Below are 25,596 nucleotides of genomic sequence, written 5' to 3' on the forward strand. Positions count from 1 at the left end.
TGTGAGGGACGGGAGACGGGGTATTAGCAGAGGGGGGGTATTAGCAGAGGGGAAGATGATCCAGACCATGGTCCAGAACCGGTGAGAGCTGAGGAGAGGAAAGCCCAAGCCCTCAGCCCCCGCTCCCGCCTCCCACACAAACGTTTGGCAGAGGGGACAGATCACAGCTCCCACCTTTACAGATATGAAAATATCTGCCTTCTTGGGCAGATAAACCTTTATTTAAAAAAAAACCACTATTCTTTATTTGATAGCCCTGGGACATGGTGCCCTCCACCCAATAAAGCACCCTCCAGCAACCCTCCCACCCCTCACCCAATACATACACATACAGATACAGACACACACACACACACTCCCAACACAAGATCTGGATCCGTCTTCACTTCCTGTTGGCCTGGGCAGTACCAATAACACACTGGTTCACCTGGGGGTAGGGGGTTAGACAGGATAAAAGTTTGCAGAGTAACCAATACAACATTTTCCCCAAGATCTCCTTCCATCCTCCAATGCTAGGGCTGCCCTCACAAATACTGAAGTAAGGCCTCCAAAGGCAGGTTCAGGCTGGTCCCAGTTATGGTTGGTTCTCCTCTGCACACTAGGTTTGGAGGAGGTGAAAAGGCCTGAGAAGAGATAGAAGCCCCAGAAGAAAATACAGGAGCAGAGAGAAGAGGCCCTCATTTCCAGCAATACCCTGTACTAGAGACCTCTAACCTCTCCCACTGTAAAATACTTAAACCGAGATAAAAGAGTAATAACACCCATTTAGGAACTAGGACTCCTTAGAAAATGGATCCGTTGAAGTCTGGGGAGGCTGTCTAAAGGACACTGGCACCAACCTGAAAGAGGTTCTTTTTTTTTTTTTTTTTTTTTTTGAGACAGTCTCGCTCTGTCGCACAGGCTGGAGTGCAGTGGCACGATCTCGATGCTCACTGCAAGCTCTGCCTCCCAGGTTGACGCCATTTTCCTGCCTCAGACTCCTGAGTAGCTGGGACTACAGGCGCCCGCCACCACGCCTGGCTAATTTTTTGTATTTTTAGTAGAGACAGGGTTTCACCGTGTTAGCCAGGATGGTCTCCATCTCCTGACCTCGTGATCCACCCGCCTCGGCCTCCCGAAGTGTTGGGATTACAGGCGTGAGCCACCGCACCCGGCCAGGAGGTTCCTATTGGCCCAAAATGGGGCAATTTGAGCATCAGAAAGAAGAACGACTGTGGCCGGGCTGGGTGGCTCACGCCTGTAATCCCAACACTTTTGGTGGCTACAGTGAGCTATGATTGAGCCATTGAATTCCAGTCTAGGCAACAGAGCAAGTCTCTGTCTCAAAAAAATAAAAATAAAAATAAAGATAACCCTCAGATAAACATTCATTGGTCACCTTTGGAAGCTGCTCGGGTATCAACTCAATACTGAAAATCAATAATTCAGCATTTATCTTGTTTTTCCTGTATGAATTGAATTTCAGAGAAACCAAGTAGATGGCAAGGCAAATGTCTTCATAAAAGAATCGTGGCCGGGCGCGGTGGCTCAAGCCTGTAATCCCAGCACTTTGGGAGGCTAAGACTGACGGATCACAAGGTCAGGAAATCGAGACCATCCTGGCTAACACGGTGAAACCACGTCTCTACTAAAAAAAAAAAGAAATACAAAAAACCAGCCAGGCGAGGTGGCGGGCGCCTGTAGTCCCAGCTACTCGGGAGGCTGAGGCAGGAGAATGGCGTAAAAACCCGGGAGGCGGAGCTTGCAGTGAGCTGAGATCCGGCCACTGCACTCTAGCCTGGGCGACAGAGCGAGACCCCGTCTCAAAGAAAAAAAAAAAAAGAATCGTGACTAATCAATGCAGAACAACTAAGATTAGAAAAATCGCCATTTAAAAACCCCTTAATGAAATAATGGATCCAGGTATGGTCACTGATGGATAAAATCACTAGGTGAAAACGTCAGTAAGGAGCTTTTAAATGGATGGATCACGCTGACAACACCCAAATATGATAAATAAGTGAAAGTATGGGGGAAAGAGGAAGCAATCAGCCAAAATCCAGAATAGTATATTCGATAGGACAAATGACCTTCAACAAACAAATGACGCAATAGTGGCAGTGTGGGATAGGGTTGTGGAACTTGAGACATTTCAATCAAGTGGGTGGCCCTTGCCTGGATCCTGATTTGAACAAACCTATTATGTATAAAAGACACTTCTGAGACAGTTGGGTGAAATTTAACATAAACTGGGTATTAGAGGATATTAAAGTTCATGCTGTTGGATGTTACATTGGTATAACATTAATAAAAATTAGAAAAAACATCACCACCCTCTAAAACTGAACTTAGAAGACCAGATCAGGGTGCAGGTGCTGGCTACTCTACAGCAACAATCAGTGCTGACTGGGAGGAGGCCCAAGTGTACAGCAGGACAGAATTGATCAGACCTCAAATAAAGCCAGAGCCCATTAAAGGGCTATACGCTCAGGAGGAGGGTGAACCAGAGAAAAAAATTATACCGTGGAGGCAGACAGTAAGGAAACTTCCTGACTTGCTTAACACTAGTGGGAGGAGATTCTAGTGGAAGGAATTCTCATACGTGAGAATTCACATGGCCAATGGCTGACCCTCATGAAGTTTGGAGTCTGAATTCACACTATTTGGAACAGTCTGAAAAACCTCTTACTCTTTGATTCAGTAATCCCATTTCAAGGACTATTGCCCTGGTTAGATGTAACTGAAAAAATACAAAATGATGTATGTACAAAGTTAGGCAACGTGGCCTTGCTTGTAAACTAAAAAAGGGTGGAAACAATCCAAGTGTCCAGTAGAGGGAACTGGTGGATAAATTTTGGTGCAACTACATAGTGGAGTCCTAGGCAGACCTAAAAATAATGGAATGATCTCTGTATGCTGATGGGGAGGAATCTTAGGGATATTTTGTGTGTTGTTTTTTGAGACAAGGTCTTGCTCTGTCACCCAGGCTGAAGTGCAGTGGTAGGATCATGGCTCACTGCAGCCTCCACCTCCCAGGCTCAGGTGATCCTCCCACCTCAGCCTCCTGAGTAGCTGGAACTACAGGTGTGAGCCACTACACCCAGCTAATTTTCCTGTTTTTTGTAGAGCCAGGTCTCACTATGTTGCCCAGGCTGATTTTAAACTCGTGGGCTCAAGCAATCCTCCTGTCTTGGCTTCCCAAAGTGTTCGGATTACAGGCATGAGCTACTGCACCCAACCAGTTTAGACCTTTTAGTCAGTCACCTTTTCTTTTTTTTTTTTCAATCAGCTTTCTCAGGTTAAATTAATCACCTGTTTTTTAAAAAACTTAACTCAAAAGCTAATAATTAAAAATGGAACCATGGTGAGTACTGCCTCAGATGCCTGCAAATGTAAAACCTTTCTGGACAAATGTGCTCCCTGCCCTAGAATACAGAAGGGATAGGAATGGAGAAGCCTACAAGCACCCATGGGTCCTGACAAGGCCTGGGATTGATTGGTGGTAATCGCACCTTGGAGGCAAAGCGTAAAGAGTTGAGGGACTCGGAGATGTTCTCTTCCAGTGGAGAAATGTTCACAAACATGAGCCTATGAAAACAGAATATGCCCAGTCCCAGCATTAGGGGCCAGCAGAGCCTGGGCAGGTCTCCACTGTTCCCCTCTTTCTACCCCTCACCCCAACACAGTTCCTACCTGAACCCTTCCATCTGTCCCTTTCACTCACATCTTAGCACTACCACCCAGAGAGTTCTGCAGCAGGTAGGTCAGTTTGCTGTTCCGGTAAGGCACGTGGGACTCCTACATGATTGAGGTAGGGACAGATGTTTAGGAATGGGCAGAGTTCTGCACAGCCAACCCCAACTGGCCCCCAGGTCCCATATCTGCCCCCACTCCTATTCCCACCTTGTTGCTCAGGGCCATGATAACCAGCCCCAGCGTGGACAGGCTGCTGTTAATGGCCTGTGTTTCCCGAAGGCGTTCCCGCTCCCCGGGGCCGAGGGCTAAGCCAGGGTCAAGTCGCTCACTCCCGGCCAGGTCCACAAGACTGAGGGAGGCCCCACACTGCAGGCCTCGGCTGGAGTGCTGCCCAGAAATCTGTAGCTGGAATACACTGTGGCTGCGTGATGACCGTTCATTCTGGGCTGTGCGGGCCACAGCCCGATTCTGGTGGGCCAGATGAAGCAGGGCCTCCACCTGGGGATGGGAGCAGAAGGGGTAAAAGGGCAGGCAGAAGTCAGTACATAGTAGTATGTATGGAAATGAGTAAGAGCCCACCCCCACTATCTTGAAGCTTTCTAGCCTGTCAACAAACAAAATAAGATGCACAGTATAATGGTAAGGAATACATAGAATAGGGAGTGTATAAAGGCAGGGTGGGGAACCAAGTTTTGACAGGATAGCCAAAGATGGCCTCATTGCCGTAAGATCTCCAGGAAAGGAGCATCCAGGCAAAGGCCCTGAGATGGGGAGCATGACTAGTTGGTTGAGGAATAGCCAGGAGACCAGCATGGCTAGGATGAGCATGGCTAGATGAGACCTGAGATGCAGTGACCCTCCCCATTTCAGCAGATGCATCACTCCCTCGCCACTCCTGGGTTAAGGCAGATCTACCTACAGCCCACAGGCCAAAACGGGATGTGGTAACCCAGCCTCACAACTTGTACTTCATCCTTCAATTCTCTCCTGCTCCTTTCTCTCTCTACCTCCATCTTGTGGCACCCTGCCCACTCCTCCCCATTCCCCAGTTCCCGTGCCCATGGGTCCTTACTTCTTTCTCACAGGAGACAGGGACATATCGAGCATTGGTGACAGTGAGCTCCTCGCTCCCTGGCCCCGCACGGCGAATCTCACACTCGCCCCCTTGACCCTTCCGGGTTCCAGTGGCCAGCAGGTCCCGGACAGTCTCATTGTAGATCTCTACGTAGCTTGCTACAAAGCTGTAGGTCCAGCCCTGACCACTCAGCTCCTGGGCCACAGAGAAGAGGTGCCGCAGGGCCCGAGGGATCAGCCCCTCCAACTGGGGGTCTCCCCCAGGCCCACCCTCCATTGTGAAGGTCTTGCCACTGCCTGTCTGGCCATAGGCAAAGATGCATACTGGATAGCCATCCAGGGCTGACTGGACAAGCATGGCAATCTCTTCAAACACTTCATCCTGTCCACTTCCTGGTGGGAATACCCGGTCAAAGGAAAAATCGTGGCGCATTGGTGGGGCTGGTGCCCCACTCAGGGTCGCACGCCGCTCGTCAGACCGGGAGAGGCTAAGGCGGGTTGGAGGATCAGAGGGCCCACCAGGACCAGAGGGAAACAGGAGGAGGCCAGGGGGTGGAGTGGGCTCCCCCGGAAGGACAGGGCGGACTCGGCAGAATACACGGATGTTGCCCTTGAGTTCCTGCAGCTGGTTGTGCAGTCGCCGGCGCTCCATTTCTAGCCCGTGAAGACGTTCTTCCCGCTCAGCCAGTAAGGCTGCCTGGGCCGCAGTCTCCTGCCACAGAGATGCCACTTCTGCTCGGCTGCTTGACAGGGCTGCTTCTGATGTCTGCAGCCTCCTCTGCCCAGAACAGAACACAACATACACAGAGGGTGATTTGCAACCAAGAATAAGAACAAATTGTGTGGCGTATGGAGTGGGTGGAGTGAGGTCCCTGCTGAAAAGGACCTCAACATCTGGTAAACAAAGAAAGATAAGAAAATAAGGAATCATGGTACTAAGACAGGGAGTGCTATGGGTATGCCCAAGCACAAAGAGGAGCACAAGGAAGATGATATCTAGGCTGACACCCAGAAGTAGAGAAGTGAACCAAGGAAGGATGCAGTACACAAAGAACATTCCAGAAAGAGGGAAGCACATACGCAGAATGCCCAGAAGTGAAAGTTGAGTCATTTAAGAGACCGCAAATAATTTAATCTGGTTGGTGCTCACCAGGAAGGAGTCAAGTGGACATGGGAGGAGGGAAAGAGAGTACCACAGGAATTTGTGATCAGAATGGGAACCCAAAGAAAGAGGGATGGGGGACTAAGGAAGACACAGCTCTAAATGGGAGCTTTGCAAACAGTAAAGGGTAGGAAGAAGCATGACAGAAAGCAAGACAGTCAGGAGTGGGCTGGGTGCAGACTGGTGGAAGAGGTATCTTCAGCAGCACCTATACTGCTAAAGATAGGTGCTCAGGAGTTCTGAGCCCAAACAGACTTGAGGGGCACCTGGAAGGGAGGGGAGGCATGACCTCTGCCAGGAAAGCGGGGCTGGCATCTGGTGAAAATCTGGCCCTTACCTCCTTCTCCTCTAGTTGGGACATCAGTCCCCTCCTTTCTTCCTGCAATTCCACCTGTTTTTTCTGAAGCTCTTGCACCAAGCCCTCTTGCGTGCTCAGCCGCTCTTCCAGCTCCAGGACACAAGCACGCAAGTTCTTCAGCTCCTGTTGGCCCTGCTCAGCCTGGGCCTGTACTTTGGCTAAATGCCCCTCCAGTGTCCTGCGCTCTGTCCCCAGGGCCTTGGCCTGCTGTTGGGCATCTCTGAGCTGGTCCTGAAGCTGCTGGTTCTCTTGGTCCAATGTTTGAGTCCTCTCACGGCAGCGTTTTAGTTCTGCGTTTAGGTCACATAACTGACCCTTTAAGTCCCAGGCTGGACGTTTGCTGGGTTTCTTCCCTCCCGCCATGAGAGGAACAGCTGATGCTAAGATGAACACAGAAAGGACAAAGCTCAGTGAAGTCTAGGCTCTCTATCCCTCCTCCCTTCTAGCCTTTATGGGATCCACACTTGATGCTACATCTCCTTCCCCTAAGAGACCAAATGGATTTTTCTGGGCACTCACCATCTTCTCTTCCCTATCCCAGCCTCTCACCCAGTGGTTACGTTTGTCACCTACTGCCAAGCTTCTGGACAGGAACAGCAGGAACTGGCTTCTGGTTCTTCAACCCTAGAGAATTGAGGAGGTGACTTAGGAAGTACAAGACCAGTGTCCCTTCACCTCCGTCATTCTCCCTTTACACATTACCCCAAATCCCTTCTCAGACCCAGCTCTTGAGCACAATTACCTGTGGCAATAGCTGTGGAACACCGGGGTCCTGTCTTCTTGGAAACTTTTTGAGCTGCCCAGGAGATGGGAGAGAGCAAAGGTAGAATGATCATTCTTAAGATGACATGTAATCTTGCTAGGGCAGGGGCAGAAGAAGTGCTTTTCTCAGAATTAGAAATAATATAACTTTCTTCCCTTATCCCTACATCTGGCCAGCTCCTAATGATACCTCCCCTAGAACCAGAAATTACAGTCATCCCTCAGTATCCAAAAGGGGTTGAGTCTAGCAGCCCCCAAGAATACCAAAATCCAAGGATGCCCAAGTCCCTTACATAAATTGGTATATAGTATTACATATAGTCTATGTACACCCTCCCATATACTTTATTTATTGATGATTGAGACAGAGTTTCACTCGTTGCCCAGGCTGAAGTGCAATGGTATGAGCTCAGCTTACAGCAAACTCCACCTCCTGGGTTCAAGTGATTCTCCTGCCTCAGCCTCCCGAGTAGCTGAGATTACAGGCATGCACCACTATGCCTGGCTAATTTTGTATTTTTAGTGAAGACGGGGTTTCACCATGTTGATTAGGCTAGCCTCGAACTCCTGACCGCTGGTGGTCTGCCTGCCTTGGCCTCCATTTTTTTTTTTTTTGAGACGGAGTTGCGCTCTTGTCACCCAGGCTGGAATGCAATGGTGCAATCTTGGCTCACTGCAACCTCCGCCTCCAGGGTTCAAGCAATTCTTCTGCCTCAGGCTCCTGAGTAGCTGGGATTATAGGCATGCGCCACCACGCCCGGCTAATTTTTTTTTTTTTTTTTTTTGTATTTTTAGTAGAGACAGGTTTTCGGCATGTTGGCCAGGCTGGTCTCAAACTCCTGACCTCAGGTGATCTGCCTGCCTCAGCTTCCCAAAGTGCTAGGATTACAGGCATGAGCCACAGCATCCAGCCACATATACTTTATATCATCTTTAGATTACTTATAATATCTAACACAATGTAAATGCTATGTTAATACAGTCATGTGCCCATAATGATGTTTCGGTCAATGACAGACTGCATATACAACAGTAACCCCGTAACATTATAATGGAGCTAAAAATTCCTACTGCCTAGTGACATTATAGCCATGGTAATATCATAGCATTCCCCACCTGTTTGTGGTGATTCTGGTATCAACAAACCTAATGCACTGCCAGTTGTATAAAAGTATAGTACATACAATTATATCTAGTACATAATACTTGAAAATGATAATGACTATGTCACTAGTTTATATATTTACTGTATTGTACTTTTTATTGTAATTTTAGAGTGTACTCCTTCTATTTGTAAAAGCAGTTAACTATAAAACAGCCTCAGGCATGTCATTCAAAAGGCATTCCAATTTAATTTTAAAAATAAAATTTTAAATTAAAAAAATAATTTTAGGCGGGGCATAGTAACTCATGCTTGTAATCCCAGCACTTTGGGAGGCCGAGGCAGGCAGATCACGAGGTCAGGAGATTGAGACCATCCTGGCTAACACGGTGAAACCCCATCTCGACTAAAAATACAAAAAAAAGCTGGGCGTGGTGGCGGGCGCCTGTAGTCCCAGCTACTAGGGAGGCTGAGGCAGGAAAATGGTGTGAACCCGGAAGGCAGAGCTGCAGTGAGCTGAGATCACGCCATTGCACTCTAGCCTGGGCGACAGTGGGGGACCCGGCTCCAAAAAAAAAAAAAAAAAAAAAAAAGGGCATTCCAGAAGACACTGTTATCACAGGAATTCACATCTCCATGTGTGTTACTGCCCCTGAAGATCTTCCAGTGAGACAAGATGTGGAGGTGAAAGCCAGTGATGTTGACGATCCTGACCCTGTGTAGGCCTAGGCTAATGTGTGTATTTCTTCATTTTTAACAAAAGGTGTCAAAAGCAAAATAATATTGAAAAATTTTCAAATTCAAGCTTACTTCTTGGAAAAAATACAAATAAAATTTTAAATTAAAAAAAGAATTTTAGGCGGGGCATAGTAACTCACGCTTGTAATCCCAGCACTTTGGGAGGCTGAGGTGGGCAGGTCACAAGGTCAGGAGGTCAAGACCATCCTGGCTAACACAGTGAAACCCCATCTCGACTAAAAATACAAAAAATTAGCCGGGCGTGGTGGCATGCCCCTGTAGTTCAAGCTACTTGGGAGGCTGAGGCAGAATTTCTTGAACCTGGGAGGTGGAGGTTATAGTGAGCTGAGATCATGCCACTACACTCCAGCCTGGGCGACACAGCGAGACTCTGTCTCAAAAAAAAAAAAGAATTTTCTTTTCAACCCAGGAGACAGAGATTCATATTGCCCTAAGTATATGCTCCCCACCCAAAAAAAAAAATTTAGACAGAAAAAAAGCATGAGGAATAAGGATATAAAGAAATAAAATATTTCTGTACAGCTATACAATGTTTGTGTTTTAAGTTGTTATTACAAGGTCAAAAAGTTAGCCGGGTGCAGTGGCTTATACCTATAATCCCAGCACTTTGGAGGCTGAGGCAGGGAGATCACGAGGTCAGGAGATCGAGACCATCCTGGCTAACACGGTGAAACCCCGTCTCTACTAAAAATACAAAAAACAAAATTAGCCAGGTGTGGTGGAGGGCGCCTGTAGTCCCAGCTACTCAGGAGGCTGAGGTGGGAGAATGGTGTGAACCTGGGAGGTGGAGCTTGCAGTGAGTCGAGATTGTGCCACTGCACTCCAGCCTGGGCGACAGAGCGAGACTTCATCTCAAAAAAAAAAAAAAAAAAAAAAGAGAGTTAAAAAAATATTAAAAATATTAAAATGTTACATCACCCTTGGCAAGTGGAAAAAAGAATGTTAAATTTATAAAGTAAAACAGTTATAGTAAACTAAGGTTAATTTATTATAAAAGAACTATTTTTTATAAATTTAGTGTAGCCTAGTTAGGCTACAGTTTTTCTGTAGTCTAAAGTCTAAAGACTTTCTAAAGTCTACAGCAGTGAAGAGTAAGGCCCTAGGCCTTCACATTCACTCACCACTCACTCACTGACTCATGCAGAGCAACTTCCATTCAGCCATGCTCCATTTAATGGTTTGTACCCTCGGCCGGGCGCGGTGGCTCAAGCCTGTAATCCCAGCACTTTGGGAGGCTGAGACGGGCGGATCACGAGGTCAGGAGATCAAGACCATCCTGGCTAACCCAGTGAAACCCCGTCTCTACTAAAAAATACAAAAAAACTAGCCAGGCGAGGTGGCGAGCGCCTGTAGTCCCAGCTACTGGGGAGGCTAAGGCAGGAGAATGGCGTTAACCTGGGAGACGGAGCTTGCAGTGAGCCAAGATCTGGCCACTGCACTCCAGCCTGGGCGACAGAGTGAGACTCCATCTCAAAAAAGAAAAAAAATGGTTTGTACCCTGTACAGGTATACCATTTTTTAAATCATTTATATTGTTATTTTAAATGTACCTTTTCTATGTTTAGGTATGTTTATATACACAAATGGTTACGACTGGGTTATAGTTACCTACAGTGCTTCAGTATAGTAACACCCCACACAGGCTTGCTGCCCAGGAGCAACAGGCTATCCCAGACAGCCTAGGTGTGTAGCAGGCTAGATCATCTAGGTTTCAGTAGGTACATTCTATGATGTTTCCACAGTAATGCATTTCTGATAATGTATCTGCATTGCCAAGTGACACATGACCGTAATTGTTATATTGTATTTTTTGGTTATTTTTTTATTTTCCATGAATATTTTCTTTTCTTTTTTTTTTTTTTTTTTGAGACCAAGTCTCGCTCTGTCGCCAGCCTGGTGCAATCTTGGCTCACTGCAACCTCCACCTCCCGGGTTCTAAGCAATTCTCCTGCCTCAGCCTCCAGAGTAGCTGGATTACAGGTGCGGGCCATCACGTCCAGCTAATTTTGTATTTTTAGTAGAGACAGGGTTTCACCATGTTGGCCAGGCTGGTCTGGAACTCCGGACTTCAGGTAATCCACCCACCTTGGCCTCACAAAGTGCTGGGATTACAGGCGTGAGCCACTGTGCCTACTCTCCTTGAATATTTTCAACTGATGGTTGGTTGAATCTGCAGAAGCAGAATCCGCGGATGCAGAGGGCCAACTATACTCCATAGGCCAAAAGCAAGTTGGATCAAGATAAGTAAAAGCAGAACCATGTCTAAAGTATGTCACCATTTGCATAAAAAAGGTGGGGGAGTATAATCTTACTTGCTTGAATACCAATAGAATTTTCCTGGAAGAACATACAGTTGCCCTGGGTAGCAGAATTGGGTGGTTAGAGGACAGAAATAGGAAGCAAACTTTACTATACAACAACCTTTGTGCCTTTGGAATTTTGAACCAAATGAAATGTTATTACCTATTCAAAATAGGCTGGGCGTGGTGCCTCATGCCTGTAATCCCAGTACTTTGGGAGGCAGAGGCGGGTGGATCACCTGAGGCCAGGAGTTCAAGACTAGCCTGGCAAACATGGTGAAACCCCGTCTCTACTAAAAATACAAAAATTAGCTGGGCATGGTGGTGGGCACCTGTAATCACAGCTACTTGGGAGGCTGAGGTAGGAGAATCGCTTGAACCTGGGAGGAGGAGGTTGCAGTGAGCAGAGGTCGCACCACTGCACTCCAGCCTGGGTGACAGATCAAGACTCTGTCTCAAAAAAAAAAAAAAAAACCAGAAAAAAAACCAAAATAGAATAAAATTGAAAGAAAAGAAACAAGTGAGTTGAAGAGCACTGGACTTCCATGTCCTCGGAGGCTATCCATCCCGAGAGCCCACCTGTGGTCTGGCCTTGTGTCTGTGGCACTGTAGTGAGGGATGGAACTCTTGTGTGGGATGTGGTAATTTTGGTCGTTGCACCAAGGCCTCTTGTCCGTTTCTGGGGAAAGATAAAGACAAGGTCCACAGTCACCCTCCCAAATGGTTTATACTCTCTCTCTCCTTTCTTTCGCACACACATACACACACACACATACCCCACTCTCCATGCCCAGCTCACCTTCTCAGGCTCCAGGCCATCTTCCATCTGGTCAGGCCTCCTCTTGAGTCTGCTTCCGGAGAGAGGCAGCCGGGAAGGGGCCTTAATCCGAGGTCTCTTCAGTTCTATGTTCCCCTTTACTTCCAACAGGGGGGACCTCTGTTGGGAAAAGATATCCTTAAGACAATACCCAGGAGCCCAAATGTCCCAAGAACTTCCCATCTTGGCCCCCCCAGCCTCAATTATCAACATCACCACACCAAGCACTGAGCACCACTTGTGCCAAAAGCTGAATTATGTGTCAGACAGACAGCATGAACAGAAGTGGGGACATAACCTAAAAGTGGGAATAACCTCTAGGAGAAAAGCTGGACTTGACTAACTTTAAGGGTAGGAGTCAAACAAGCAAAGAGGAATGGATGCTCTTTCTGGAAGGCAAAAATTCAAATATGTACATAGCATGGCTAAGAAACCAACTGGCCCTTTTGGCTGAAGCTGAGAATCATAAATAAGGGAGGGAGTGGAAGATATATGAGGGCTGAAGACTGCTTGAGAGAATCAGGCGACATTTACTGAACAATGTTTGAAATGTTTTACCTGGGCCGGGTGCGGCGGCTCACGCCTGCAATCCCAGCCCTTTGGGAGGCTGAGGCAGACAGATCACAAGGTCAGGAGTTTGAGACTAGCCTGACCAAGATGGTGAAACCCTGTCTCTACTAAAAATACAAAAACTAGCTGGGTGTGGTGACGCATGCCTGCATTCCCAGCTACTCAGGAGGCTGAGTCAGGAGAATCACTTGAACCTAGGAGGCAGAGGTTGCGATGAGCTGAGATCACGCCACTGCACTCCAGCCTAGGTAACAGCGTGAGACTCCATCTCAAAAAAAAAAAGGGGGCATTCAAACTTAATTCTGGCCGAGCACGGTGGCTTACGCCTGTAATCCCAGCACTTTGGGACACTGAGGCGGGCAGATTACTTGAGGTCAGGAGTTCAAGACCAGCCTGACCAACATGGTGAAACCCTGTTTCCATAAAAATTACCAGGGCATGGTGGCATGTGCCTATAATCCAGCTGCTTGGGAGGCCGAGGAAGATAATTGCTTGAGTGACTGGCAGAGGTTGTGGTGAGCCAAGATCATACCACTGCACTCCAGCCTGGGTGACAGAGAGAGACTGCGTCTCAAAAAAAAAAAAAAAAGAAGAAGAACTTGGCCAGGCGTGGTGTCTCACCCCTGTAATCCCAGCACTTTGGGAGGCTGAGGTGGGCAGATCACGAGGTCAGGAGATTGAGACCATCCTGGCTAACATGGTGAAACCCCATCTCTACTAAAACATACAAAAAATGAGCTGGGTGTAGTGGCGGGCGCCTGTAGTCCCAGCTACTCGGGAGGCTGAGGCAGGAGAATGGCGTGAACCCGGGAGGCGTAGCTTGCAGTGAGCCAAAATCGCGCTACTGCACTCTAGGTGGGCAACGGAGTGAGACTCCATCTCAGAAAAAAAAAAAAAAAAAAGAACTTAATTCTCATGGAACTTAGTTGAAAGGGGCTATTCTAGAAGCTTGAGGGCTAAGCTAGGCAGACATCCACCTTAGTGAACCAGATGGCATTTGCCTGTGGTCCCAGCTACAAGGGAGGCTGAGGTGGGAGGATGGCTTGGGCCCACGTCAAGGCTGCAGTGAGCTGTGATCATATCACCGCACTCCAGCACTCCAGCCTGGGCGACATACTGAGATCCTGTCTCAAAAAATAATAAGAAAAAAGAAAAAGAAAAGAAATAACACAGATATCTGAGTACCTGAAAAGTTGGTTTTTGTTTAATTTGTTTTGAGACAGGGTTGCCCAAGCTGGTTTTGAACTTTGAGTTCAAGTGATCCTCCTGCCTGAGCCTCCTGAGTGCCTAGGACAACAGGCACATGCCATCGGACTCAGCAGGACTGGTTTTATGGATGCTAAGTTCAATTTTGGGAAAGTGAGTTTGAGCTACCTGTGATACAATGAGATTTACTCTAGGAAGTTTATAAAGCATCATTATTTTTAAAAATTATGAAACAACCTGATACACTGTTTTCTTTTGTTTTTAATTTATTATCATAACCCCTATATAAGACTGTGAGCACCATAAGAATTCATCTGTTTTGTTCATAACTATATAACCAGAGGGTCTAGTACAACGTCTGCTACGTGGTAGGACTCTACAGTTTTTGAAGGAATGAAATTTAATGTTCATCAGTGGGGCAATACTTACACTGTGATATATCCATACCATTGGCTTCTATACAAATAAAATGGGAAAAAAAGAGGTAGTATTTTTCCTGCCACCTACAGAAATGTGCACAAAGAATGCTTATTTTAATTTAGCATAATCAATTATAATATGGAAACCAAATTTTTCTTTAAGTATTCCAAAGTCAAACACTGATTTTCAAAAATAACCTGTGCCCTTCCTCCTCTCTACACTACCATAGTGGATCTGCCACAGACCTACCTCCTTGGAATTTGTCGGTTACGAAAATGTGTTTAAAGGTTTGTTTATTAAGGACAACTCCAAAGACCACAGTATATATATTTTCCCCATCTATTAATATAAAGCTAGACACGATACCCTCCAACTTTCCACAATGAGAAGCATAAGCACTTAACCTTCTATAAGAACGGATATTCATGCAACCCTGCCTACATCCACCTCACCACAAGATCAGAGATGGATGGCCCTGCTCCTAAGGCAACCCTTTCACATATGCATCACATCCCACCCCTCCTCACCAAATCCCGGACTCACCAAATCCTCCCAATTGCAGGAACATTCCTCCAGCAATCATCCCTTCTCACCTCTGCACCATCAGCTTTGCGCTATACGGCATCACTCCAACTGACATACAACAAACTCTATTATTTCTTCGAACCTAAAAGAATCTGAACTCCGTTTTCCCTAACAGGTACTATCCTTTTTCCTTGCCGCCCTTAGCAGCAAAACTCTAAAGTATTACCTATAGTGTATTCACTGTGGCCAATTTCTCTCCTAAGCCCATTGCAATCAGGCTTTCATTCCCACCATTCCATCGAAATTCCTATTCTCAAGATCACGAGTAACTTCATGTTGCTAAGTCAATTCTTTATCTTCATTTTCTTGACCCATCAAACAGCATTTGATACAACTGATCACTCCCCTTTTCCTTAATAGGCATTCTTCATTTAGCTTCCAGGAGACCACCCTTTCTTACCTCACTGGCAGGTCCTCCCCATCTCTCCAGACTTTAACAGCATTCTCTATCTATACTCACTATCCACTCCCATGGCTTTAAATATCATTGATATACTGAGAGTTTCCAAATTTATATATCCAGCTCAGACCTCGATCCTGCACCTATACTGAACTGCATCCTCAACATCTCTATTTAAGGCTGGGAGTGGTGCCTCATGCCTGTTATCCCAGCACTTTGGGAGGCTGAGGTGGGTGGATCACTTGAGGTTAGGAGTTTGAGACCAGCCTGGCCAACATGGCAAAACTCCGTCTCTACTAAAAATACAAAAATTACCCGGGTGTGGTGACGCATGCCTGTAATCCCAGCTACTCGGGAGACTGAGACGAGAGATCACTTGAAACTGGGAGGTAGAAGTTGCGGTGAGCCGAGATCACACCACTGCACTCCAGCCTGGGCGAGTGAACGACTCCGTCTCAAAAAAAAAACCTCCATTTGGAAGTCTAATAACTGACCTCTTGATGTCCAACCCTGCTTTGAACTTGCTCCTCTTGAAGCTTTCTCCATCTCAATTGATATAACTCCATCTTTCAGTTGCTCAAGCCAAAAACCCAGTCTTCTCTTTCTCCTACATACCACATCTAATCTGTCAGCAAAGCATGGCTGATTGTACCTTCAAAATATATCCAGAACCCAACTACTTTTTACTATTTCTTCCACTGCTACCACCCTGACCTAAGACACCATCATCTGGCACCTAGATTATCATAAACCAGTGGTTCTCAACTGAGGGCTATTTTATGCCCCAGGTGACATTTGACAATGTCCAATGAAGTCCTGCACACTGTCAGATGCCTAGCAGCATCCCTGCCTCTACCCACTAGATGCCAGTAGCAACCCCCCACCTAGTCATGACAAAAAATGTTGGCCAGGTGTGGCGGATCATGCCTGTAATCCGAGCACTTTGGGAGGCCCAGGTGGGAGGATCACGAGGTCAGGAGATCGAGACCATCCTGGCTAACACGGTGAACCCCCGTCTCTACTAAAAATACAAAAAATTAGCCAGGTGCGGTGGCACGCGCCTGTAGTCCCAGCTACTAGGGAGGCTGAGGCAGGAGAATCACCTGAACCCGGGAGGCGGAGGTTGCAGTGAGCCGAGATCGCACCACTGCACTCCAGAACGTGACTACATCTCAAAAAAAAAAAAAAAAGAAGTTGCAGGGCACGGTGGCTCATGCCTGTAATCCCAGCACTTTGGGAGGCCAAGGCAGGTGAATTGCTTGAGCCCAGGAGTTCCAGACCAGCCTGGGCAACATGGCAAAACCCTGTCTCTATAAAAAATACAAAAAACTAGCCAGGCATGGTGGCAGGTGCCTGTAGTCCCAGCTACTCAGGAGGCTGAGGTGGGAGGATCACTTGAACCCAGGAAGTTAAGGCTCTAGTGAGCCATGATCACGCCACTGCACTCCAGCCTGGGAACAGAGAAATAAACTGTCTCAAAAACAAAACAAAACAAAACAAAAAAAAACAAGAAGCAAACAAAAAAACAAAACAAAAGGCAATGGTGCTATGGTTGTGCAAATCTATTGGACCCGACAAATATTATCTCTTTGCTTAAAATCATCCAGTGATTCCGCATCTCACTCAGAGTAAAAGTCCTCACAATGACCCCCACAAGGACCAGCTGTGATCAGCAACCCCACTACCCATTACCTGACTTCTTTTTCCACAACTTTTCCCCTTGCTCACTTCAATCCTGCCACACTTCCCTCTTTACAACTCTTTAGGGACTCATTATCTCCCTCACTTCCTTCAACTCATCTTTTCAATCGCGGTTACTGAGACCACCCTATTTAATATTCTATCCCACCAGTTGGCCTCCCCTGCTCCCTTAACCTTAAATTTCTCCTTTTCTCCACAGCATTTATGGCCTTCCAGCAGTTATATAATTCCTTTATTACATTTATTGTCTGTATCCCCATAGAATGGCAGCTCCATGATGGCAGCGATTTGTCCCTTGTTCACTGCTGCATCCTAAATACCTACAACCGCGCCTGGCATGTAGTAGGTGCTCAGTAAATACTTGATGAGTAGATCTGAGAGGGCTTTTATTACTTCTGTCACATCATACTACTCTGCTCTCTGGTTGTTACGACAGAAAGAATCTCTCTTAAGGTTGAATTCTAACTTTAGGGAAACCTGAACGTGAAATACTAGTAAACAAAAGATTCAGGCAGGAGACCTTTCCTGGCACCAGAAATCAGTACACTCCAGCTGTCATACACATTCATCTCTCTTCACTGGAGAGAGGAAGCTGCATATGGTTGTGGGGTGCAGCAGGGCACCATTTAAGAGAAAGAACTAAATCAATCAGTTTCATTGGGCAGGAATCTGCAAAATTTGGGAAAGGAGAGAGAGAATGAGTCTTTCGGCCCAGATTACCCTACTCTCCTTCTCCCTTTCCTACACTCCGAAGCAGCAGTGATGAGGAGAGGCGATAACACAAAAGGACCTCAGCAAGGATGTGGCCTCAGACACCATGTCCCCAAAGGAAGAAGTCATATCAGAACTCTCCCTTCTTACACACTGCAATCACACCCTGAGTAGGAATAAAGAAGTGGAAATATGTCAGAGGAGCCTGAGAATTCGAAAGGGGAAATCTCGGAGACATGAAAGTAAGGGAGGGGCTCCCGAGACTTGAAGCTGGGGGAAGACAGACAGACGTCCCTTCCGACCTCCCCGGGTGCACTCTGCCGACTCCACTCCTGCCTCCGCCCCTTTCCACTTGTGCGGGGCCGCACGGACCTTCGCTCTCCCGGTAGACATGACAAAGGCCGGCCGGGAGCCGGGGGCGCGACAGCATCGGAGCGGCCAGCCGTCGTCTCCATCCCCAGGACAGGACACTTGCGCCGCCCCCTACTCACCTGCGGATCCATGTCCACCTCGGTCCCACACGCGCCGGGGGAATGCAGTGGAAGAGAACTGGGTTCCGGGGATCCTGGGACTCGCGTTCTCTCGCCCGCTCGCGAAGCAGGGTAGAGAACTCAGGCGGCTCCGGCCGCTACCAGCCCCGCGCCACACCCGCCACTTTTGAATTCCAACGGCCGCCACCCGCTCTCACCGCGCTCTGCACGCAGGGACCAATCGTCGCTGTCACCACAGCCGAGGGCCAATCGCAGCGTCCTCCGCCACCCGAAGCCACACCCCGCCCGACAGGCGCCTTCTCTTTTCTGTTTCGCAGGCGCCGGAGAGGTAAGCGGATTAATTCCACTTCCGGTCCCACTTACGCTTCTCACCCCTCCCTCCCCTAGCGGGAACAGTGCTGGACTTCCGCTCCGCTCCTCGCCGTCGCTCGCTACGTCAAAAAATGCGTGGACGTCGCCGCACGAACGCAGCGGGCCGAACGTAACTGGTGGCGGCCGGAGGAGGAGGGGCGGGGAAGCTGGCGGAAAGAAATCACGCATGCGCAAACAAGGACCATTGACGGGAGAGAGGCAGGACTAGCGCCTCCTGGTGACTGCAGTAGGGAGCGCACTCGTTTTCCGTCGACGTGATTGCGGCTCCAGGGCTGCTTCTCCTGGTCGTGGTTGACTGGGCCCGGAAGTGGCTCCTGGAGCCCTCACGTGGACGTTAGTGGCCTGGTCTGTTCATTCTCTGGTAATGTTGCCATTTCTCACCAAATTTAGGAACTTTTGCGCTCCATTGAAGCCTGACAGTGGGGATTCAAAACTCAGGAAATAATTTTTTTTTAATAGCCCTCTTCTCTCAGTCAACCTACTTACCTGGGTGCTGTTACTGGTGCTGGGCTCAGGGCCTTTGGAGTCTCGAGCCCAGGGAGGATTTACTGCTTCCATTTATGGAGTATTTTATGTTTTTCAGGTTGTGGCCCTGTATTATCTCGTCTTATAATCTCAAAAATTCACTGAGTTCCTACATTGTGCCATGTTCTTCGTATAGATGGATGGAGACAGGTTCAGAAAGGTTAAATAAATAGTAAGTATAAGGTCACATTGCTGGTTGGGAATGGATCTAGATTCCATTAGCTTCAAAATCCGAGCTATTTCTGTTAACTCACATTGCCTCTAACAGTCTCGGTGACAAGAGCAACCCCTTACGTGTGAATAAGGAGCTAGTTTGCAAAGTCGTTCTACCATATTTACTCATCCGAGTTTCCATCCAATCCTGGAGGTAGTCAGGACAGGGTTTTATTTATGAAGCTGAAAGGCAGGGGCCTAAAGCATATGCTCGGGGGTTTGGTGTGCAGTTGGAAATTGGCAGGTCTGGCACCCACGCTGCCGTCTTCTATCCATTGCTTTAACTTGGCTTCAAACAAACTTGTGGAGAGAAGCAGATTGTGGGGAGACACACTATCTGAAAACCATGTTGCCATCCCCCCAACCTTTGATATCCTGGGAAAACTCCAAAAAGTAAGAGCTGGAAGAGAACACAGTAAAAAGAAAAGTAAAGGAAGAAACTAGAGAAAACCAACAATGGAAGGTAAAGGGAGTAACTGAGAAGGGAGACCTGAGAAGAAACATATAGCTAAAGATATTTATCAAATTAAAAGAAAAAGTTAAACTAGGAGAAATATAGACCCGTTAGCAGATGAAATTTATTCATCCCAATTGATGCAGCAAAGCCACTCAAAATATTCAACACCCATTGATTTAAAAAAAAAAAAAAAAAAAAACTCCAGAAGCTGATAAAGGACATCTTCAAAAATTTCGCAGAACACCTCACCATAATGGTGAAATGTTGAAAGCATTCCTTTCAAGATGGGGAACACGGCAAGGATGCCTGCTCTCAATAATCCTCATCAATACAACAATGGAAGTTGTAGCCAGTGCAATAAGCAACAAATATATAAGGATTACAAGAAACAATAATGTTAATATTCGCAGATGAAATTATTCCATGTGCAGCAACCCTAAAATAAAATTAAGATAAAATTGATAAATGAGTTTAGCCAGGTTGATGGATAAAAAATCAGTAAGAGGAAAAAAATCAGTTTACAAGATCAATTGCATTTCCATCTTCAGCAACACCAATTAGAAAGCGTAACTTTGGCCGGGCGCGGTGGCTCAAGCTTGTAATCCCAGCACTTTGGGAGGCCGAGACGGGCGGATCACAAGGTCAGGAGATCGAGACCATCCTGGCTAACACGCTGAAACCCCGTCTCTACTAAAAATACAAAAAACTAGCCAGGCGTGGTGGCGGGCGCCTGTAGTCCCAGCTACTCGGGAGGCTGAGGCAGGAGAATGGCGTGAACCCGGGAGGCGGAGCTTGCAGTGAGCTGAGATCTGGCCACTGCACTCCAGCTCCGGCGACAAAGCAAGACTCCGTCTCAAAAAAAAAAAAAAAAGAAAGCGTAACTTTAAAAATTGTACTATTTGGTTACATGAATATTTACATACATAAAAGTTAAGCTCAGGCTGGGCGTGGTGGCTCATGCTTGTAATCCCAGCACTTTGGGAGGCCGAGGCAGATGTATTACCTGAGGTCAAGAGTTCAAGACCAGCCTGAACAACATGGTGAAACCCCGTTTCTACTAAAAATATAAAAATTAGCTGGGTGTGGTGGTGTGCCTGTAATCCCAGCTACTCAGAAGGCTGAGGCAGGAGAATTGCTTGAACCCGGGAGGCAGAGGTTGCAGTGAACTGAGATCGCACCACTGAACTCCAGCCTGGGCTAACACAGAGAGACTCCTTCTCAATAATAATAATAATAATAATTATTATTATTATTATTAAAAAAAGAAACACTTATTGTGTGCCAACGATCTGGAGCCAGAAGCCCTGTGAAGGTGCCACACCGTGCTGCTTGCTGGGAATACAGCAGTGAACACAACAGATGTGGGCCTCCATTTCTCAAAGTTCCTGCCCTGTGAGGAGTACAGATGAGCAGAGAGGCAGCGACAAAAAATAAAAGAGATCATGCATGTGAAGTTCTTAGCACAGTCTGTACAATTGTATGTATCCCTGAGCAGCAGCAGCAGAGCACGACAGGCCAAAGCCAGGCTCATCAAGTATGCAGAACTGAGAAGGGCTGCAGCACGGAACAGTCTGGGGAGCTGCGGCTGGCGGGATGGGTAGGAGGGGGCAGACCACGAAGGCTTTACCCTCAGGATAGGAGCAGGAGTCTCCTTCAAATCTGTCAGTTGGTGGGATTCCCTACTTCCAGGATAGGGAAGGGTGAAGCTTTACAGGGACAAAGTCTGTGCTGGAGTGAGCCCAGGAGTTCAAGACCAGCCTGGGCAACATGGGGAAAAGGAGTAAACACTCCTTTTCTTGTGCATCATGCAGTTTGCCACCATCTGCTATAGAGAGCCCCACAGGGCACGGTTTCCTGCTGGGCCACCTCAAGTGCTACAGGCCTGCCCAGGGGCGTCCTGCCCACACAGGGTGCTGTGGCTCAGGCACTCAACCTTGGTCCAGCCTCTCACAGCTGAGCATGATATTGATAGTGACACTGAGCCTTTGATAGAGGCTGTTAGTTTCCCCCCCAGTATTGTTTCTCCAATCTTTTCTTCTTAATGAACCCTCGATTTTTTTGCAAGACACAGGGCCACCAAAAAAGACCTCAATTCCCAGCCTCTCTTGGGACTAGGTATGGCAATGGACGGTGCTCTGGCCAATAGAGCACAAATGGAAGTAATGTATCCACATTTCAGGGAGAGCCCTGAAGGAAGGAGTATGCCCTTCCCCGTCAAACCATGCCATTTGTTGAGAATAGAAGAACCACAGGCTTGGCCTGGCGCTGTGGCTCACACCTGTAATCCAGCACTTTGGGAGGCTGAGGCGGGCGGATCACCTGAGGTCAGGAGTTTTGAGACCAGCCTGGCCAACATGGTGAACCCCGTCTCTACCAAAAATACAAAAAATTAGCTGGGCGTGGTGGTGGGTGCCTGTAGTCCCAGCTACCCGGGAGGCTGAGGCAGGAGAATGGTGTGAACCTGGGAGGCGGAGCTTGCAGTGAGCCCGTGAGCCCAGAGAGCACCACTGTACTCCAGCCTGGGCGACAAAACGAGACTCTGTCTCAAAAAAAACAAATTAGCCAGGCATGGTGGCAGCCGCCTGTAATCCCAGCTACTCAGGAGGCTGAGGCAGGAGAATTGCTTGAACCTGTAAGGCGAAGGTTGCAGTAAGCCAAGATTGCACCATTGCACTCCAGCCTGGGCAACAAGAGTGAAACTCTGTCTCAAAAAATATAAAAATAAATAAATAATTAATTTAAAAAAAAAAAAGCTCTTCCTACCATCTTGACTCCTGTGGAGGCCTGCTGGGAAAAGGACTTCTAAAAGGAACTATGTCTGGAAAGCTGTGGTCCAAGACCATTTTTGGCGGCTATAAGCGGGGTCTCCAGAACCAGAGGGAGCACACAGCTCTTTTTAAAATTGAAGGTGTTTATGCCCGAGATGAAACAGAATTCTATTGGGGCAAGAGATGCGTTTATGTATACAAAGCAAAGAACAACACAGTGACTCCTGGCAGCAAACCAAATAAAACCAGAGTAATCTGGGGAAAGGTAACTCAGGCCCACGGAAACAGTGGCATGGTTGGTGCCGAATTCCGAAGCAATCTTCCCACTAAGGCTATTGGACACAGAATCCGAGCGATGCTCTACCCCTCAAGGATTTAAACTAATGAAAAGTCAATAGGCCGGGTGCAGTGGCTCACTCCTGTCATCCCAGCACTTTGGGAGGCTGAGGCGGGTGAATCACGAGGTCAGGAGTTCAAGACCAGCCTGACCAAAATGGTGAAACCCCATCTCTACTAAAAATACAAAAATACTGGGTGTGGTGGCGGGCACCTGTAATCCCAGCTACTTGGGAGGCTAAGGCAGAGAACTACATGAGCCCAGGAGGCAGAGGTTGCAGTGAGCCGAGATCGCGCCACTGTACTCTAGCCTGGGTGACAGAGCGAGGCTGAGTCTCAAAAAAAAAAAAAAAAGAAAAAAGAAAAGTCAATAAATAAACATGGATTTGTGCTCTTAAAAAAAAAAAAATGCCAGGCATGGTGGATCATGCCTATAATCCCAGCACTCTGGGAGGCCAAGGCAGGAGGACCACTTGAGGTCAGGAGTTCCAGACCAGGCTGGCCAACATGGTGGCACCCCGTCTCTACTAAAAATATAAAAAAATTAGCCAGGCATTGTGGCGTGTGCCTGTAATTCCAGCTACTCAGGAGGCTGAGGCAGGAGAATTGCTTGAACCCATGAGGCGGATGTTGTGGTGAGCTGAGATCGTGCCATTGCACTCCAGCCTGGGCAATGAGGGCAAAACTCCATCTAAAAAAAAAAAAAAATTATTCAAAGACTTAAAAGGCTGTAACTCAGCCTTGATTCAAATAGCTTACAAGTAGTCATGATGATATTTAACAGGAAACATTGCAAGATGAGAACTTTGATGAAGTCTTATGTAGGTATAGATACAGGTACAGGTATTCATATAGGTACAGATACAGTTATAGTCATGGTAGACTCCAGATCACAAGGAAACGACATTTGGCCAAAGGCAAAAAAGCTATTTAAGATTACTTTTTTTTTTTTTTTGAGACGGAGTCTGGCTCTGTTGCCCAGGCTGGAGTGCAGTGGCGCAATCACGGCTCACTGCAAGCTTCGCCTCCCGGGTTTATGCCATTCTCCTGCCTCAGCCTCCTGAGTAGCTGGGACTACAGGTGTCCGCCACCACGCCTGGCTAGTTTTTTGTATTTTTAGTAGAGACGGGGTTTCACCGTGGTCTCGATCTCCTGACCTTGTGATCCGCCCGCCTCGGCCTCCCAAAGTGCTGGGATTACAGGCGTGAGCCACTGCGCCCGGCCAAGATTACTTTTATGTATGCTCAGTCTCTAGTAAAGGTAACTACCATTCCGTTTTTTTACTTTTTTATTTTTTGGAGACGGAGTCTTGCTCTGTCTCCCAGGCTGGAGTGCAGTGGCGCGATCTCAGCTCACTGCAACCTCTGCCTCCCGGGTTCAAGCGATTCTCCTGCCTCAGCCTCCTGAGTAGCTGGGATTACAGACATCCACCACCATGCCCACCTAATTCTGGCATTTTTAGTGGAAACGGGGTTTTACCGTATTGGCCAGGCTGGTCTCGAACTCCTGACCTCGTGATCTGCCCGCCTTAACCTCCCAAAGTGCTGGGATTATAGGCGTGAGCCACCACGACTGGCTTACCATTCCATTTTTAAAACTGTGATAAAGTCACATAGCCTCTGAGATAGGCTACTTCTTTTTTTAAATAATATTTTATTTATTTATTTTAAGACAGGGTCTCACTCTATCACCCAGGCTGGAGTGCAGTGGTGCGATCTGGGCTCACTGCATCCTCTGCCTCCCAGGTTCAAACGACTCTCTGACTCCGTCTCCTGAGTGGCTGGGATTACAGGTGCGCACCACCATGCCAGGCCAATTTTTGTATTTTTAGTAGGGATGAGGTTTCACCATGTTGGCTAGGATGGTCTGGAACTCCTGATCTCAAGTGATCTGCCTGCCTCAGCCTCCCAAAGTGCTGAGATTACAAGGGTGAGCCACTGCTCCCGGCCAATATTTTAAAACTTTTGATAAAATAAAATAGAGACAGGGTATCACCATGTTGCTCAGGCTGGTCTCAAACTCCTGGGCTCAGACAGTCCTCCTGCCTCGGCCTCCCAAAGTGCTGGGATTACAAGTTTGAGCAACTACACCTGGCAGTAATTGGCTACTACTAACTCTGAAAACTGTAACCTGAATCTTAAGGCTTTGATTATTTGTTATAGGAAACTACATTTATCAGAATGCTATAGTAAGTTGTGTTTGTTTACTTCAAGTCAACTATATTTGTTATGTGAAGTTATATTTGTATACTAACCTATGTTGGTAAGCTACTGTTTATGACCTCACTGATTTTCTTATAATCATATCTGTATATTATCTTGCCAAGATAGATTCCAAATCCAGAATTTTCCTCCTTATGGGTTGTAAACATAAAATAAAACATTATTTGTCTGTGCTACTATAACAAAATACCTGCGACAGAGTAATTAATAAACAACAAAAATGTGTTTCTTACAGAGCTGAAGGGTTAGGAAGTGAAAGATCAAGGTGCCAGCAGATACAGTGTCTGGTGAGGGACCTGGTTTCTTCACATAGAGCCTTGTTGCTGCATCCTCCAGAGATGATCTCCAGAGGAGATGTTGTGTTCCTCACATGGTGGAAGGACAAAAAAGGGCCAAAGCTAGTCCCCTGCAGCCCTTTCCCTCAATGAATAAGGCACTAATTCATTCATGAGAGTGGAGGCCTCATGACTTAATTACTGCCCAAACAACCTCACCTCTTAATACCACCAAAGCTGAGATTAAATATCAACATATGAATTTTGGGGGACATTCAGATCAAAGCAGTTTTATAGCACATTTGCTTTCAAAAACACGTAATGACATATTTTTC

At 47.2% G+C, this 25,596-nt stretch overlaps 1 protein-coding gene and 1 pseudogene across 5 annotated transcripts; one reads left to right on the plus strand and one right to left on the minus strand.

The window, feature by feature from the left end:
• Window positions 1-175: 175 nt before the first annotated feature.
• KIFC1 (kinesin family member C1) lies at window positions 176-18,284 on the minus strand. 5 transcript variants are annotated; one of them, XM_023212509.3, is made up of 11 exons: window positions 18,094-18,284; window positions 11,992-12,129; window positions 11,772-11,871; window positions 7,012-7,065; window positions 6,843-6,893; window positions 6,249-6,649; window positions 4,748-5,527; window positions 3,883-4,173; window positions 3,704-3,777; window positions 3,492-3,567; window positions 176-427 (listed from the first exon to the last, which is right to left on the minus strand). In XM_023212509.3, exons 1-11 carry the CDS (start codon window positions 18,103-18,105, stop codon window positions 383-385), a joined length of 2,022 nt encoding a protein of 673 aa, XP_023068277.1. In that variant the 5' UTR covers window positions 18,106-18,284; the 3' UTR covers window positions 176-382. The 5 variants fall into 5 exon arrangements, with proteins under 5 accessions (XP_023068277.1, XP_023068276.1, XP_023068279.1 ...); XM_023212508.1 differs by lacking the exon at window positions 176-427 and having other exon boundaries at window positions 3,244-3,567; XM_023212511.1 differs by lacking the exons at window positions 176-427; window positions 18,094-18,284 and adding an exon at window positions 14,749-14,884 and having other exon boundaries at window positions 3,244-3,567.
• A 4,134-nt stretch (window positions 18,285-22,418) lies between these two features.
• On the plus strand, window positions 22,419-22,807 carry LOC111542892 (annotated as a pseudogene).
• Window positions 22,808-25,596: the final 2,789 nt, after the last annotated feature.

This window comes from Piliocolobus tephrosceles, chromosome 5 (genome assembly GCF_002776525.5).
Source record: "Piliocolobus tephrosceles isolate RC106 chromosome 5, ASM277652v3, whole genome shotgun sequence".
NCBI lineage: Eukaryota > Metazoa > Chordata > Mammalia > Primates > Cercopithecidae > Piliocolobus > Piliocolobus tephrosceles.